Source organism: Pelophylax lessonae (genome assembly GCF_965119305.1).
Source record: "Pelophylax lessonae genome assembly, chromosome: 4".
Classification (NCBI taxonomy): domain Eukaryota; kingdom Metazoa; phylum Chordata; class Amphibia; order Anura; family Ranidae; genus Pelophylax; species Pelophylax lessonae.
In genome coordinates this window covers 505,995,653-506,013,802 of record NC_138771.1, presented here as the reverse complement: position 1 = coordinate 506,013,802, position 18,150 = coordinate 505,995,653, and the positions used below count along the sequence as shown (strand labels likewise).

Here is an 18,150-nt window from a genome sequence, read left to right as displayed (position 1 = left end):
CACTTCCAAGTAATCTCCCCCTGACTTCTCCCACACTTACTAGAGAGACTGAACCCCCTTGTATAATCAAGTGAGTCAGCAGTGTGCCTGTAACTCCCAGAGATAGATGATTTCTTAGATCCAGTATCCTCCAATGCTGTCCCTGAGATGGATTTGTGTCTCCCATCACTGGAAGAGGCAGGCCAAAGCTGGAAATGTTCACTGTAAAACCTTAAAGTGGACCTTTTAGTAACTCTGCAAGCCACGTTTTATTAGTCACAGAAAGTCCATAACACTATCCTCTGGAAGAATCCTGCCAGCAGTTCCTTGGATGTGCTAGGCTTCCTGCCAGTAGTTGCGTGCCTATGTCATACGTGTTTTCCCATACACATCATTCCAGGGTTTTTTCACTGTTTTGGTTTAGCACATTCGCTAGGGATTGGCGAGCGGTTCAGCCTGAGCATGAGTTCGGGCCGAACATTTGCCTGTTCGGCCGTTCACTGAACACCCGAATTTGCAGGATGTTTGGTGGGTGTTCACCTTGCCGCACACCCTGCAATGCACGGAGTGCTGCACAGTGCATTTAAAGCCCTGATTGGGCAAAGCTTTTTGTAAGCTGGTTGTTAAGGCTTCCCTGCCGCAGCGTCCTTAACAATTGATGAGTCATCAGCTGTCAATGGGTTTCCCCGCGGACAGCTGAATAATAAAAAAAAGTGCCGGTTAAAAAATAAAGAAGAAAACGGCGCAGGGTTGTCGTCCCCCCGTCCCCCCCAGTCCATACCAGGCCCTTATCCGGGCATGCAGCCTGGCAGGCCAGAAAAGGGGGGGGGGCAGATCCTGAAACCCCCCCCCCCATGTGAAAGAGTATAGGGTACCTCTACCCATTCAGCAAACAAGTGTACAAAAAGTAATAAAACAAGAGACAAGTTTTTGACAAATCCTTTTGTAAAAAATAAAAAAAATAGTGTCCCTCGATGTAAATTCATCGTCAATCACGCTGCCAGCCAACCCCAGGGAAAAACAAAAACGTTTTGCCTTCTAGGACAGCCTCCCTCCGAATGCCTCCTCTGCGCTTTGAAAGTTCTTATATAGGTAGGGGTGAAGCCATCGGGGAATGTCACCTGATGGCCCGCCCCTTGTGGCATCATGGGCTCCAGAAGTGGGCAGTGCCACCGGGTGATGTATCTCCGCCCCTTACCTATATAAGAACTGTCAAAGCGCAGAGGAGGCATTTGGCGGGCGGTCATCCCAGAAGGCAGAGTATTTTTTTGGAGGTTTGTTGGGTCGGCAGTGATTGACGATAGATTTACATCGAGGGACACTATATTTTTTATTTTTTAATAAAGGATTTGTCAAAAAAATTTCTTGTTTTTATTAGTTTTTGTACACTTTTTTGGCGAATGTGTACCTGATACCCATTCACAAAGGGGGAGGGGGATCTGGGGGGCCCCCCTATGAAAAGGGGGCTTTCAGATTCTGATAAGCCCCCGCCTGCAGACCTGCATAACTAATGGCCACGGTTGTGGGGATGAGAGCCCACCTGCCCCAAAGCACTCTCTTGTTCCCCCCTTTCCTGACCTGCCAGATTGCATGCCCGAATAAGGGTCTGGTATGGATTTTGGGGGGGGACTACTTTAAAATTTTGGTGCAGGGGTTCCCCTCCAAAGGGGCACTGTTTTTTCTTTCTTTTTATAATAGCCAGATGCTGGCAGTTGTAACTGCCAGTCATTTTAAATGAGATTTGACTTTTTTTCCCTTTAGAAATGTCATTTTTGCTGCAGCATGTTATTTATATGCTACAGATGCGCCACTTTACAGGCAGACTAAGGGGACCCCCTAGGCACTATATTTAAATGCATTATTCATTTTTATTGTTGCACTTTAGGCATAATTAAAATCACTGCTACTAAAAAAAAACTATAGTTTTTAAAAAATGTTTTTGCATTGATACATGTCCCCCAGGGCAGTACCCAGACCCCCATATCCCTTTTATGGCCAATTCCTTGCATATAAGCCTTCAAAATGGGCATTTTTGATTTTTCCTGTTCGCCCCCCATAGACTTTAATGGGGTTCGTCGCTCAGGCTTGAACTTTCCTCCTGTTCAGGAGTTCTGCTGCGAAATTAACAGGGGGGTGTTCGGCCCATCTCTAACATTAGCCACCCGTTTGGATTGGGTGGATAGTGCTGTACCTGATAGAGGTATAAAAAAAAGCAAAATATGCACAAAGGGATGTGGGGATTGTGCTGGACCTCTGACATGGATTTTAGGTTTGCATTTGCATTATACATAAAATCTAGGGAGGCTAGAGATGCAAAAAATATTTAAAAGGAAAAAAAATTGCAAAATTCTTTTTGCTATTCATAGGTTTCTGTTGAGACACACGCATAATCCCAGTACCTCAAAGGTTAATTTATTTTTCTCCTTGTCACCAAAGGGGAAAGGCTGATTTACAACCTCTTTTAGATATTCTTCCACAAACTCCATGGTCAGAGCAAATTTCATCTTCATGTCATCCCGGGAAGAGTCAGTGAACGAGTCATAACTGAATACAAGAGGAAAGGGAGAAAAATTGTTATAACTTGATCTAGATAAACCTACAGACCTTCCAATAATCATCTTTATGATGGTGAGAGGTGAAACAGCATTATATGGACACTGATATATTTCTTTTTTTTATACCCACCCCATTATGTAACTGTATTCATATTCCAAAGAAAAAACAAAACAACACAGTTTGCATTTGTTACATACTGTACAGTATTTACTGAGTTATCCAACTATGTTCACACCTATGCAAGTGTAACTATGCCTGCTGCACTAAACCACATGGTACTTTGTAACTGTGCATTTTGGTGTACACAATAAAGTGCATGTTAGCAAGGTACATATGCGGCCATTAATAATTAATGGCACCAACGCATGCCTGCAAAAGGGATGCACTTTTTTTTTTTTTTTTGCGCTTCAGGAACACAGACGATTTTGCCTAGCCTTAGTCCCATTTAGAGTTAAAAGCAAAGATTACCATTTACATGTTTCATAAGAGAAATACACAGGTTGCTAATGCCGATCTCTCCCTCTGAAAATAATAAGTGCTTGGTTCCTGCATACTCTTCCTCCAACTCTATGTTTGTACACAGATTTAGGAAGTGTCACTGAACTATGACTTTGGTCATTGACTTGTGTTTTACTGAGAACTACAAGTTCTTCTGCTGCAGTGGAAGACAGCACATGTAGTTGATCCATTCACAGATTTTGGTGAATGAATGATGCGGCTGTGCGTGCAGGGTCCTACAATTTTTAAAAGTCTCAACAGCTGAGGGTGCAAGCTGTCACGGGAAGGAGAAAGGGGCTGTATGTTGGGGGGGGGGGGGGGGTCCTATTTGCACTACATAACATGTTAAACTGGCCATGCATGGATATAAATTTGGCTGGTTAAGCAGGAACTAGCTGAATTTCAATCCATGTATGGGCAGACTTCTGTACAACAACCCTGTTGGAAAAGTTCAGCTTGATCAGCACCACTGGCTACAGCCAGCAGCGCTGATCTCCTCATTGGCTAACTGGCTGTGATTGACAGCAGTGGGAGCCAATGGTGCCGTTGCTCTTTCAGCCAATGGGGAGAGAGAGTCCCCGGAGAGCCGAGGCTCTCGTACACATCGCTGGATTGAGATGGCGCTCCGGTAAGTATTAGGGGGGGCTGTGGGTGCTGCTGTAGACAGAAGGTTTTTAACCTTCATGCATAGAATTCATGAAGGTAAAAAAACTTGAGCCTTTAGAACCATTTTAAACCTGCTCCCATCCTCATTCTAAATCCAATTCTAACTACCTTGTGTAGAGGAAGATGCTTAAACTACCTGTTCATCTGGCAGTCTGGTCTGGTCATATGATCTGCTCCCAGTGGCGGTTTCAGGTAAAAGGAGAGATGGACGACAATGGATGCCCCATAGTAAACCTATGGGTGATGTCACCGCACAGGTATTACAGCAATGGTCGGTGATCTCTCTTCTCTTACGAAGCCGGGAGAATATGTGACCGGAGTGCCCTCAGAATAGGTAAGTATAGGCATCCGTCTTTTACAAGGTAGTTAAAATAGGTTTTAAAAGAGGGAATAGGAGAAGGTTTAAGCATAGTTAGGAACAGCCTTTCCCTCCACTTTAAACCCTAAAACACTGAATCGCAACCCCACCCATCACCTAAGCCCCAACACTAACCAACCCCTAAACTGCTGCAACACTGAAGCTCCCTTTTAGCAGAAACCATGTGATCAATTGTAGTCATTAAAACCCCTGTTGAAAACCTAAAGTCTCACCTTCTTCACAGTAAGTATTTACAGCTTTACTATCTATTGCTGCAGTCCAGCGGGAACTAAAGCTGCCGATAGATCAATGAGTTTTTTTCCAGCCCGTGTGATTAAAAAAGAAATGTATTCCCCTAGGCACATATTCGAGGTTGATGAAGGAATCCTCCACATTGTGCTTTTGTATTCACAGGTTGCAGCCATTCGGCTTAATCGCTGATCAGTGTATTCTAACAGTGGTGGGGTCCCACTGTCAGAATACACTGATCAGCACTAAAGTCGATTGGCCGCAAGCAATGATCACACGGAAATATAACAGTCCTATTCGGGAGCAATTAGATCATTAGATCGACTCCTCTTGAACAGGAATGGCCATAGATGGATTGAAATTTGACCAGTCCTTGCTGAGCCTGCTGAATGTCGATCCATCTATAACCAGCTTAAGTCTGATTTAAGGAGACTGAATTAAAACACTCACTCGTGGATGCTGATTCGTGTGGGAATTTCCGTCCACAATCTGGCGTACTTCACAGGAACCACGGTTTCTTGAGGATCACGGTCCACGTGAATGTGCAACATGAGACGGCAAAAGGAGGCACGCAGGTCATAAGGGAGGCTTTCGTCAGACATACAGCGGAGAATCAGATCTACAGAAAGCTGGGTGGAGATCTGGTTGATGGCAAGATACTGGCGGTCCAGACACATCCGTGCAAACAGGTTTAACTGATACCTTTACCAAAAAAAATAAAAAATTAAAAATTGTATAACAAGTAATTTAATTTCTTTTTAGGCTGTCTGTCTAAGTTATTATTCCAGAAAAGACTAAACTTTTATTATGCAACAAATATAAGTAGAAGATTGTTTGCAATTTTCGTTACTCCATTTGTAGCTGTGTTTAACAAAATCACAAGAGAAAGATTAATACAGTCGCGCCAATATGGTAGGGGTATTTCACACCTTTTTTCTGGACATATAATGCCTTTTTTAACATCTCTACCCTGGCCATTTGACAATTCACAACTTCATCCTTTTACTCAAATATTTAAAGTAGAACTATAGGGAAAACTTTTTTTTTTACATTTTGGATAGACCAAGGTAGGGTTATAACCTCTTTCAGATTTTTTTTTTTTAACCAGCTGTGTCCCCTTTTGGAGCTTTCCTTTCACTTCCTGTCCCATAGCCAAACAGGAAGTGAGAGGAAATCTCTGCAAATTAAGGGAAATCCGATGGGGACCCCCAGGTTACCAGAACTAGTGTCCCCATTGGAAGAAAATTTGGGATTTTCTTTCACTTTCACTTTTAACATTTATGGTAAACAGGACAATTAGAGAGGGAGACTATTCCTAACGGGGGCACAGACGGTAAAATAAAAACTGACAAGCATTCTAATCCCTCTGCACTCATCGAAAACTAAAAAAAAAAGGTTTTGTCTTTAATTATACTTTAACATGTAACCATGCATTGAGCCAGCATGGGATAAGATTATGTAAATAAAATGGGGCGATTTCTTTTTTTTTTTTCTTTTTTAATTGACAACTTTCATAAAATGATTTCTTTCACATAAGAAAGAAAGAGAAAAGACAACAAACAGAGAACATCATATAAGGTCTACAGCAAACCAATAATCCAACAAAAGTATAGGTCTGAAGGGAATTCATGAGTAATAACAGCAAGACATCTGCAAGTATCAATAACATTATTTGACCAAAATGTATGTTGAACAGTCTAGCTTTGAAAACATTAGCCAATGGACCCAATCCTAAAAGGGACCAACTGAGGCCCAACAGGGCCCAGGGATTGAGCCCAACCTGCTGCGATGCTCGTAAAGAGCTTACAAAAACAAAAATGAAAGAAAAAGGAGAAAGAGTAAAAGTAAGAAAGGTCCTGAAGTTGTCTCTCCTGGGGATTGGAGCATACTGGCACTGGCAACATTGGGGAATATTAGACTCTCAAGAGGACTCTTCTTGTGAATGCCAAGGCTCCCAGACTGCAATATGCCAACCAATAAGGTCTTTGAGGCAACCTGTAAGTGACTCCATAGTCTCCACATCCTTAATCCTAGTGTACAACTCAATGGAGGTTGGTGGTGCTTGGCTTTTCCATTGGAGAGCCACAAGGCAATTAGCCGACATAACATTAGAATATGACGCATTTGTTTCCTATAAAGCCTAGGTAATTTAGTAGGGAGTAGCAATAATAGAAAGACCTTGGGACAAAAGGAAAGGTTTGAATCAAACAATCTTTGAAGGAGGTCCTGTGCCTACCACCGGTAGGGTTGTAATAGTGGGCATTGCCAGTAGATATGGAGCAAGGTACCACGATCTCTGTAGCAATGCCAGAAGCAATCAGAAAACAAAGAATATATAGCTTTAAGGCGGGTGGGGGTCATATACCAAAAAAGAGCACTTTATCCGTGTTCTATTTATAAAGAATACAAATTTAAATTTCAGCTGCTTGGGACCATATAACCTGCCACTGAGATATAGGTTACTCTTCCCTTATAACCTGTTCCCACCTAAGCATGTAACAGTGTTTACCTAGGGCTTCCATAGGGTACTCCTTCAGTAGTTTAATAATATCCAAAATTAATCCTTTTTGGGATGGGCCCCCAAGGACTAATCGCTCAAACAGGGTCAATTTGGAAAATTGGACATTAGGTGCAAAAGATAAGGCATATATGTGGCAAATCTGAAGGTAGCCAAAAAACGCCTTGCGGGGAAGGTCATACTTTGCACATAGGTCCTCAAATGACCGTAATATTTGTGTAACAGAATTAACTAAGTGCCCAAAATGAAATATGTTTTCATGACAACCACGGAGAAATCATTTGGAAGGTAAAACTATGTGGCATCTTGGGGCTGTACAGGAAAGCTGTCAATAGAGAGGCTCAGATAAAAGGGAGTGCTTATGTCTTAACTCTATTCACAGATTACGTAACAACACCATGATGTGTAGTAGCGAAGCAGAAGGCATATCCACATCAGCATTCCACAATAAGTTGTTTGGGTGAACTGGGGCCGTTTGGGTGAACTGGGGCCGTTTGGGTGAACCGGGGGCCAACCATAACTTATCTATCTCTGTCCAGTGAATATGGTGATTTCAAAGACTTTCATATCTAATATTCTGTTCTTGGTCATTCAACATCTGCCTTGTCAATGGTGATAGGATTAAGGTGAGTGTGTAGCTATAAATGCTGGTGTTCCTAACACCTACTAAATCTGTGGAAATCATTAGAAATGTCTTCAACATTACAGAACAAATCTAGTAGAATGTGATTAACACGTGGCCACTCACTAAAACTAGAGGAAAGGCGGTTTAACCTTAAAATGCGTAAGAGGTTCTTCACTGTAAGAGCGGTAAGGATGTGGAATTCTCTTCCACAAGCAGGGAGCATTGATAGTTTCAAAAAACTATTAGATGGGCACCTTAAAGACCACAACATACAGGGGTATACAATGTACGGTTAACAGCAAACACACACACACACTTCATAGGTTGAACTGGATGGACTGATGTCTTTTTTCAACCTCACTAACTATGTAACTATGTAACTACTACTAGGTGCACTATGACAGGGTTAAACAGAAAGCTTCACAGACAAGAGCACCAAAGCACAACAGCTGCGCAGAGCTGTGCAGGAAGCAAAGTCTGAGTATGTAATGAGCAAATATCACTCCTCAATGTACATATACAATTTAAAATTCTACACTGAAGCAAGGTTTTACAACGATAACACCACCGAAAATATATAAAATTGAAGCATATCTCTTATACAAGTGTATCTAAGAAAACTGAAAAGACTATACATTGCACCTAAAGATGTACCATGACATTCACCTGTAGTAGTTTAAAACTTCCAGGTCAACTTTAGTTCCCTCCTTAGCTTCCTGTGCCAGGTGTCGGATGGCTTTGCCATGTGGCTCTTTATTGCTGTCAATCCAGTATAACCAGACTTCTTCTTCATCAAGGTCGTCTGCGAGCACAGAGCACTCTAGAGGATTGTCCATCTGCATAGAGACCAATCTGGAAGGACGATACATCATGTACGTTACATGTCAATGTCATACTAAGGCATGCAATATGATCTAGCAATTCTTCTATAGCAGACCAAAAAAGTGGTGCAGCTAGTGATAAAATTATATGGCAGGCCAGTTCACTCACTGCATTATGGCATGGAGAGGGCATGCCAGACCTTTTACTTCGTATTTACATTTGGATTGTGTCTGTACTTGTAGGGCATGCACTAGAAAAGATTTTAGGTTTAAAAAGTGTGCTAAGGAATCTTGTAGTGCCTGCTATTAGGAAATTATGTTAGTTGCATCTAGTTTGCTACTGACAGATTCACTTAAAGCAAATAAATTGCAGAGAGATAGAAAGTGATTGCATTTTGCTATTTGTGGCCTTGAAGTATTCAGTTCTGCCCTCTGCATAAATCTTTCAAAGGTAAAACATCACTCAAAGACCAGAAATATTGCCTGGTATGAGATAATATTTGGATGCTACATGAATATTTTGAGAAGATACAGGATTGTCTAGCCCCATCAATGTTCCCACAATCTGATTTAGTATCGTTTGGCCTAGTGCTGTTAGTGTCCCAGTGCTCTGATTGGCTACAGGCATGTCTAGCATAGTGAATGCTATCACAAAAAAAAGCTCATTATAGGATGTGTAGTGGTGTGAGTGTACTATGATTTTCTACAGGATGGTTCAGCCCTTTGAAAGATATAAAAGGCTGCACCCAGTACTGCTACTACCGAAAATCCGGTTACACAAACAAAAATAACATAGAAGGCCACTCCTGGGAGAGACATGTGCTCTCAATGGCAGGGTCTGAATTACAGCAGTCAGGTACTTACTTGGTCTGAATAAGGATATCAGCGTTTCCTGGGCTTAACATGAATTTACAGATCAGCTCCTGAGTTACAGGTATGGCGGTTGTGTTTGACACACACAGATCTGACAAATAATCAAGGAATCTAAAGGACAAGAACATGAGATCTTTATTAGGACATACATTCTCAAGCAAATTGCACCTTTGAATATAACAGAAGAAAAGGCCCCATTCACATAGGGTGCCATTGATCCCTATGAAAGATGGACTGTCTGTAAAACACTGGTAAAATGGATTTTGCCATTATGAGGATGGTGGGGGCCCCTCATAATGGGCAAAGCAGGTGTGCAGACCTGGGAACTCAGTGCAGGGATGATGGGAACCCATGATAATGGGCATAGCAGGTGTACAGGCCCAGGAACTCAGCAAACGATTGGCAGGAACCCCTCACAATGAGCACAGCAAGTGTTCAATCCCAGGAACTCGGTACAGTGATGGAGGGAACCCCATATAATGGGCATAGCAGGTGTGATGATCAAGGGACTTAGCACAGGGATGGTGGGAGCCCCTCAGAATGAGCACAACAGGTTTGATCCAAGCACTCAACATATGGCTGGGGGGCAGAGCAGGTGTATGGACTTGAGAACTCAGCACTGGAATGGTGTGAACCCCTCAGCAAGTGTTGAGTCCCAGAAACTCAGCACAGGAATGGTGTGAGTCCCTCATAATTGATACAGCAGGTGTCTAGACCCCAAACTCAGCACAGGGATAGTGGAAATTCCTTATAATGACCCAAGAAGTCAGCAGAGATTTCAACAAGAGAGCGATAAACAAGACTGTCAAGTTAACTTCCCAGCATCTACCATAAATTAAAATATATGTTTTGAGCAGACTAAGGTGTGCAATTCAATGCACCACACAGTTCCCCTTTTTTTTTTGTTCACTGATATTTAGAACTTTATTTGAAGTGTACAAAGGTACACTTCATTCATATGACTGTACAGCAGCACGATGCACAGTGACATGCAATCTTGTACAGTGTGCTGTGATAAAATACAGCATGTCTGCTGTGCAGCTCCAGGCTGGTTTGCCTAGGGGCTCTTTCACACGGGCGTTCCGATCAGATCCGCCTGTCAGTTTTTTAGGCGGATCTGATCGGATGCCCCATTCAGCCCTATGGAGCAGCAGGTGTCAGCGGAGACATGTCCGCTGACACCCACTGCCATCCGCATCCGATCCTGTCCGTGAAATCCGGACGGATGGAAACCCTATTTTCCATCCGTCCTGGGGATCGGATGGGATTGGATGAGAGCGGACAGGCGGTCCGCTCTCATCCGTTCCCCATAGAGAGCAGCGGGGCTCTGACACCTCCCTCTCTGCACACAGTGCGGAGACGGAGCTGTCATCCGCCGGCTCAGCGGGGATCGGCGGATCGATCCCCGCTGAGCAGAGCACGGTCTGCAACGGAATGTGGACCGTGTGAAAGGGGCCTAGGGCTTATGCAAACTGGGCTTAAAAAATGCAGCTGTTGAGTGTTTTTTTTTTTTTTTCTTCAGCCTGTAAAATCACCTCTATGAAAGCCTTATGTGTTTATGCACACATAGACATTTTCAGGTGTATTAGAAAAGCGGCGTTTACAGGCTAGAAAAAAAACCCCACCAAGGGTGGGTTCAGGAGAGGAGCTTTTGAGCAGAAAAAAATGTATCTCTAGACTAGGGAATGAAGGTAAATCTCCCAAATGGGAAACCAGACAAAGATTGTATTCTGACTCTATTCTTATTTTTTTTTTATTTTGTGTAAAATGTGGAAAACTGATTTAAATGTATTTGAAACTTCATATTACGAATGACAAAAATATTTAATTAAAAAAAATATATTTAAAACACTTTATACAGTGGTTAGATTTTCACAGAAACATGATGAATGCATTATTTTGTGAGTTTTTATACTCATTGAACCATAAGACATTGAGACGGTCTTTCACTGACCTCGGCTCTCGGTTCCGTCTCAATAAATTCACGAAGGTCTCAATCTCCTTGGCAGTGATGTGTTTCTCTAGCAGTTTGCGGTTGTTGTGTAAGAGAGCCGTGATGGTGTCTTCTGCCAGGATGTCATATCCAATCTGTGACTGCATGATGCAGAAATGCTTGGCGATATATTCCTGGGAAGGGAAGAATGTCAATTGTGAATATAGATGCTAGGACCAGGACGGATGTCATGCTGTTGCCGCCCTCATTACTAAGTGCTCTATTTCCAGGCCTTGTGACTTTATCCCACCCTAAACCATCACACTGCAAGCCCTCGGGCACTGATATCAATCCTAACATGTGAAAAGCTGCTTGCATAGAGAGGGGACACAGAGTTTAAAGAATCACATGACCGAGAAATAAACAAACTCATTAAAAAAAAAAAAAAAAAATTAGAAATATTTAACCCCTTCCTGCCTGCCCCAACTTCTCTTTAAAAGGTTCTGGGGGGCAGAAAGGATTGGCGATCATGTAACCACTGTGGTCACATGATTGGGAGCTGGTCCCATTGGCTATCGTTACTGGGGAACAAAATCTTTGCCAGCTCGGTCTCTGTGCTAGGATAACCCACTGAAGGTGCCCTCAGAAACATTGTCTGCCCAGTGACGCATGTGTGTGGCATGTTGGCGTTTAAGCCCACTGTTCTGCAATAAAGATCGGTTACTGTTGCTCTCTCGCCTTGTACAGAGTGACTGGTACAAGTGTGACCGGTCTTGTCTCCACCCCTTTCTAAAGCTTTCTGCAGGCAACCTGTAGTGGGTGGTGTCTTCTGGGCATATGATGTCACTGCTACTTTTACAAGGTAACTTGGGGTTTCAAATGTATTTAATGCACACAAAGTGGATTTAGATCCTTTGTGGCTATTGAGAAATACATATAAGTGAAAGTAATTGTGTTGTTGTTCATGTAGCACCCTTGTCCTAAACAGGGTAGCACCCTTGTCCTAAACAGGGTTGCTAAAAAATTTAGCTGTGCTAGATGGTAGCTAGCCTGGCTAATTTGTAGTCTTTGTGATCATTGGATTTTCCTCCTAAACCTGGCTTAGCTGTGGTTTCTCCCTTCTGTCTATAGGTGGAACTATTACCCTTGGCATTGATGTGATGAATTACAGAAAGTCTAGATTATGAATATGTATACTTCTCTTAGCCAATCATACTGGTCGCTGAGCATGCTGGGAGAAGGTATTTATCTGGAGGAAGTCAGGTGATCTGTGTCCTTTCCACTGGGCGGCTGTGTGGGGAACAGCTGCTGCTGGGTAGGCCTGAAGCCTAAGGACTAGTCATGTGCTAAGGGCTCTGTAAGGGAGATGCTGCGCACTACCTGGAAGCATGCAGGAAAGGATGGAGACCTGAGATGAAGTACCGGAGGTTACTCTGCCATGAACCGGGGAACTGTGGAGAGTCTGGGAAAGCATCAAGATGGAATCATCCAGAGAGCTCCTGCACCTTCTGTGAATTGTTGCTACAGTAGACAGCTCATGCTACAAAGTACAGATTGCTGGTTCCAGCCTAAAGGCTCTTTTTCTGTATCGCGGTCTACCTATTCTATATTTTTGTCTAAGGAGTCTGAGGAAACTGCAAGTCTGCTGCTGTCTTTGACTAAGGGTGTCCTGTGTCCTACCTCTCTCTCCCACATTTTTCCTGTTGTGAGAAATAAACTTCTCTTTGTTTGGGCATAAAAGTGACTGGCACCCATCTTTCTACTTTGTATACCACCCACCATGCCTAGTAACCTGCACCCTGAGGAGGAATGTCGCCCCTCCCTGTCTCTGGGGGTCACCACCAGGCCTCTGGAGGTTGGGGGGGGGGGGCGCTACATTCAGATTTAAAATTTCTAGTAATTACATTTTGAGTAATTAACATGAAGCAAGCATGCAGATCAAGAAATTCAGAAAAAAATCGCAGCTTCTGATCTGCATACTTGTTTCAGGTACTGTAATGGTTTAAAAAATGCTGGATCACCATGACAGCCAGGAAATTAGCATTTCAGAAGAGGTCAGCGACAGGAGTTTTAATGCCTCTTAAATGCAAGTTTGCTAAAAGCGAAACTCCTGTCAAAAATTTCCATGTGGGTGTCTCACCTGTATATTCATAATTTAATGATAATGTAGTCTGGGGGGGAATTCTTACCTTATTTTTTAGTCCTGTGCCAAAGAGTGATCTTCCTTGCTCCCTCCCTAGAATGTGCTCAACATTATTTCATACAATCCAGGACAAACAGAGGCCAAATCCTGTAATCCCAGCTAAACAGTCTCAAACTAAACACAGCCAGTAAAAAGCAAAATGTTGGCACTCCAGCTAAAATCTAGCATTTGATCAATTCACTAATAAAAGCAGCATTTCTTCAGATAAACATTTCCTTTTTACATGCAACAATAAGCATAACTAAACCCAAGAACAAAAAATAAAATAAATTGCACTGTATCCGTCTTTAGATGTAGTGACTTTATTAGGCTAGGAACACCAGAACCAAACCCACCTGAGCTATCCTGCTGGGAAGCTGCCAAAGCCAACAGCCTTTGACGGCGGAGGCACTCCCTGCCCCTCAGCTGCATGCAAGACATATCTGAAAACCAGCTTGGGTGCAACCATGTAAAGGAGTGAGAGTTGCACTCTTAGGCAGAGGGTTTGTTGTACACAGTAATAATAAGTAAAGGGGGTGTGGTGAAAAGAAGAACTTAGGCATTTGGAGAGGAGGAAGGTGCAACAAAGAGCAGAACCTGTATGCTAATAAAGTGGTTCACAGCTCATGAAAATGATTCTTGGGCTTTTTTGCCTTGAGTGCATGAAGACTTCATCCCATCATTGCCTGTAAGTTCAACATGTACAGGTTGATACAAGTGCCAGAATGTAGCTGGAGTACCATCATTTTGTTTCTAACTGTACTGTGAATAGGGAGGGACTGTAGTATAAAAGAGGGGGAAGAAGAAGAGGAGGAGAAGCTTTTTTTCTGGATTCACAGCAATGGCACCACCATGTTTCATTCATTGCAGTTTTCCTTTATATATGATGACCGTCTGCATTAAACTTTGGTTTCAGAATGCTCACACTTAATGATCTAGTCACACTTTTGGTTTTACATATGTTTAAAAAGCATGTAAAAATCTGCCTGGATATCGCTAATACAACCAGCTTCCATAGCAGTAACGCTAACCTGGTTCTTCCGATAGTCTTGCTGAGAGTGCCTTAGGACGCGGTAGCAAAGTCGCAGGATGTACTTGTAAGGGGCATATCTCTGGTCTCCCAGATCTTCAAGACGCAGCATGGAACCCTCACCAGCCTTGTCTTTAAACGGTGCCTTCAAGATGCCAAAGATCTGAGAAGAATCATTAAAAAAAAAAACAACAGTTGTCATTCCCTGGATAAAACAAAAACAACACTATTTTCTTCCAAAATATTCATATGTAACTGCATTTCACACTTCCTAACTTACTAACTGCCCAGGGAACAGATGAAAGGCATTAACAAAGTGACTATTCTTCAGGAGTCATAGGAAGCTTTTCAGGAAAACCAAGGACTCGATTTGAGTCTTATTAGCACAGAGAATTAAAGCAGGTGTCCCTATGCCATAAAATGCATCATAGATGGCCGAAAGCATTAAAGATGCTAATATAAGATCTCTAAAATTATTTTCTGCATTACACTGAGAACTTGCATTTCATGTACAATCAGATATCCCAAATGGACACCTCCTGATGCCGCACACCATCCGAGCATTTATGTCTCAGTCTGCTGTTAGGATACATTGCTTCTTTCATGCTTACTTCTTTTGGCCGTGTGATGGGCACTTGTTTATTTCAAGAGTAAGTCAACTGTTACCAAAATATAGGTAATTTCTGTAGAAGCCATTTCATATTTTTAAATAAAGCCAAATTTAATCTATACCCAGCTATGGTTTTCAAAAACTAGCTGAAAATGTTATACATGGCTTCCTTGTATGGTAACGTTCTGTGTGTTGTAGAAGTACATAGGAGGATATAGCAGGCATGTCATTAACTGTTCGTGTGATTGGTTCCTTGCTGCCCATGTGACTATAGTAGGCAGACACATCGGGGTCGATTTACTAAAGGCAAATAGACTCTGCACTTTGCAAAGTGTAGTTGCACTCTGCAAGAGCAGTTGCTCCAGAGCTTAGTAAATGAGGTAAAGATTCACTTTGCAAAGAATACCCAATCATGTGCAAGGGAAATAAAAAAACAAACTGCATTTTTGCTTGCACATGATTAGATGATGGAAGTCAGCATCACTTTTGCTCATTTACTAAGCTCTGGAGCAACTGCAGTTTGCACATTTTATTTGCCTTTAGTAAATCAACCCCATTGCCCCATTTAGCACTCAGGAAATAAGAAGTCAATGTAATCCACATGTGAGTTCCAGTACAATGGCTGCAGTAAACTTGTGCAATGAAGTCTGAGAACGTCCTTGCAAAGTATGTAAGAGACTGGGGAAGATTATTTTTGCTGAGCATACGTTGAGTTGCACTTTAAACTTCAAAGTGGCTGTTCTTTAGTCTAAATAAAGTGGAATTCTGAGGCTAAAAATAAAGGCAACACTGGAAACTAAAAGCAAATGTCAGATATGTTGGGGTGAATGTTTAAAGTTTTCAGGGTACCAAAGGGGCAAAAAGGTACCACAAGAAGTGGCTCTTTGGAAGCTATGCAGGAAAATCAAGCTTTGGGTCAGCTGACATATAAATATGTCCCAATGTGATCATTATTAGCTGGATATACATGTAACCCCATGTTAGCCACAAGTGCATTCATCATACTTTTTTTTTTTTTTTATCTATTTAATTGGAATCTCCAGTTGTATCGACCAATTTTTGGCATCCTCCCATATGTGATATGACATACAAAACACAACAATATTGAAAATAAAATATTTTTGGGTTCTCTGATTGTTTACTGACCTAAAATAAAAAAGATTAACCATGATAAAAAAAAAAAAAAAAAAACAGTGCGAGAAATTTTTTTGTTTATGATTGGACTGAAACATATGTGCTTTTCTGCGTTGTACGTGTGTTCGAAATACAAATCAAATGTAGGTCTTTCTTCTAATTTCTGATGAAGCTCCAGTTGCTTACCTGAGCTAAAATATTCTGCTCCCTCATTAATTTTTGCCTTTCCCGGTTGGGTCTGGTGACGACTACATCCAGTACTTCCTGTCCGTTATTAGGGACTCCAGCAACAAAAAATATCAGATCTTCCAAAAGTTTTGTTACAAACCTAAACAGAGAGAAAAAATGAATCATAAAGAGGGCAACAAATTGCATATCATCTTCTTTAAACATTGAAAAACCACCTTTTTACTATATACCCACTCTATTCTAGGAGAGGTTATCCTGAGCTGGCTTACAGTTTTTTGTCTGCCACTGTCCAATCCTATAATATACTGTATTTTTACATATATCTATGTATATATATCTATATATCTATATCTATGTATATATATATATATATATACAACAGCGTGAGGTCCCCCCCAAAATCAATACCAGATAAGATACCTTATCTGAGCATGCAGGCCAGGAAAGGGGCGGGGGAATGAGCGCCATTGGGGGGGTTGTAAAGTGTATAAAGACACCACACAAGTTTTTGACAATTTCTTTATTTAAAGATTAAAAACAATGTCCCGCCATGTAGATTTGTTGTCAATCACGCTGGCCGCCTCATTGCCAGACCCAGAAAAAAAAAAAAATCTCCAGCCTCGTCAAAGGCTCTCCACCGACTGCCTGCTCCTCTGTCTGACATTTCTTGAAAAGCTAAGGGGCGGAGTCACCCAATGATGTCAGCAGGTGACCTTGCCCCTTTTGACATCACCGACCAGGCGTGATGGGTCGATGATGTCCCAAGGGGTGGGGTCACCCACTCACATCATCAGGTGACCCCGCCCCTTAGCTATTTAAGAAACATCAGAAGGAGGAGCAGGCAGTTGGCGGGGAGCGTTTGACGAGACCGGAGTCTTTCTTTTTTTTCGGGGGCGGTGGAAAGGAACTGTCAAAAACTTGTGTACTGTCCAGAGCTCCCCACCTCCATGTTGAGGGCATGTGGTCTGGTATGGTTTAGGAGGAGGGCGCTCGCTCACCCCCCCCCCCCCTTTCCTGGCCTGCCAGGCTGCATGGGATAGGGATCTGGTATTGATTTTGAGGGGAACCTACGCAGTTTTTTTTTTATTATTTTGGCGTGGGGTTCTTCTTAAAATCCATACTAAACCTGAAGGGCCTGGTATGGATTGGGGGGGGGGGGCCTCACAATGTTTATTTTCTGAATTTTCTATTGCCAGCATTTTTTTGTTACATTTCAGCGGTGAGTGGGAAAGCCCGCTGACAGCTGAGGAGTCATCAGCTGTTAGGGAAGCAACGGCTTGCTTCCTGGCCTGCTGCTTACCAACCAGCTATTCTTTACACAGAATCTGAACTGGTCAATCATTTTTCGACTGGTCCGAATTAGAACCGTTACGAACATTTGGAGTTCATTAGAAAACGAATAAACAACACAAATTTTCAGCAAACAATTTGTTGTAATTTGTATTTGGACCAAAACGAATTGCACATGTCTAATTGCCCTGACTCAATCAGCTCCATGTGTATATTTTAGCTTCAGGTATTGGCAAGCAGATAAGGAGAGCCTGGAAACCATATGAAGAGGTGTCTAGAGCTTCATTTACTGTCAGGAAATGAGATTTCAAAAAATGAATACGCAAGATTTCATGTTTATTTTTTGAATGCATTGTTTAATCCCGACCCTACTAAATAAATAAAATTTGTACATCTAAATAGGACTCTATAGAGCAGCCTTTCCCAAGCTTTCCAACACAGAGGAACCCTTGAAATAACTTTCTGGTCTCAGAGAACCCCTGCTAAAAGTTCCTATAGCTACAACTCAGAATTAATTTGTGTGATGGCCATTGGGAAGGATGTCCTTTACACTTGTGGTCATTACCCCCTTATAGATAGCTAAAAAGATCAATGATGTTAGTGGGATTTTATCTGAGAGGCGGAAATTACTTAAGGAAC

The 18,150-nt window shown here is 42.2% G+C and overlaps 1 protein-coding gene across 1 annotated transcript in view; it reads right to left on the bottom strand.

Annotated features, from left to right (window-relative positions):
* Positions 1 to 18,150, bottom strand: part of ITPR2 (inositol 1,4,5-trisphosphate receptor type 2) — a 611,059-nt gene that overhangs the window by 330,377 nt on the left and 262,532 nt on the right. The window contains exons 14-20 of the mRNA XM_082252924.1: positions 16,219 to 16,360; positions 14,290 to 14,451; positions 11,098 to 11,270; positions 9,135 to 9,254; positions 8,116 to 8,301; positions 4,757 to 5,008; positions 2,379 to 2,523 (exon numbers count right to left, since the gene is read on the bottom strand). Of these exons, the coding sequence (XP_082109050.1) occupies positions 2,379 to 2,523; positions 4,757 to 5,008; positions 8,116 to 8,301; positions 9,135 to 9,254; positions 11,098 to 11,270; positions 14,290 to 14,451; positions 16,219 to 16,360 (1,180 nt within the window). The remainder of the gene's footprint in view (positions 1 to 2,378; positions 2,524 to 4,756; positions 5,009 to 8,115; positions 8,302 to 9,134; positions 9,255 to 11,097; positions 11,271 to 14,289; positions 14,452 to 16,218; positions 16,361 to 18,150) is intronic.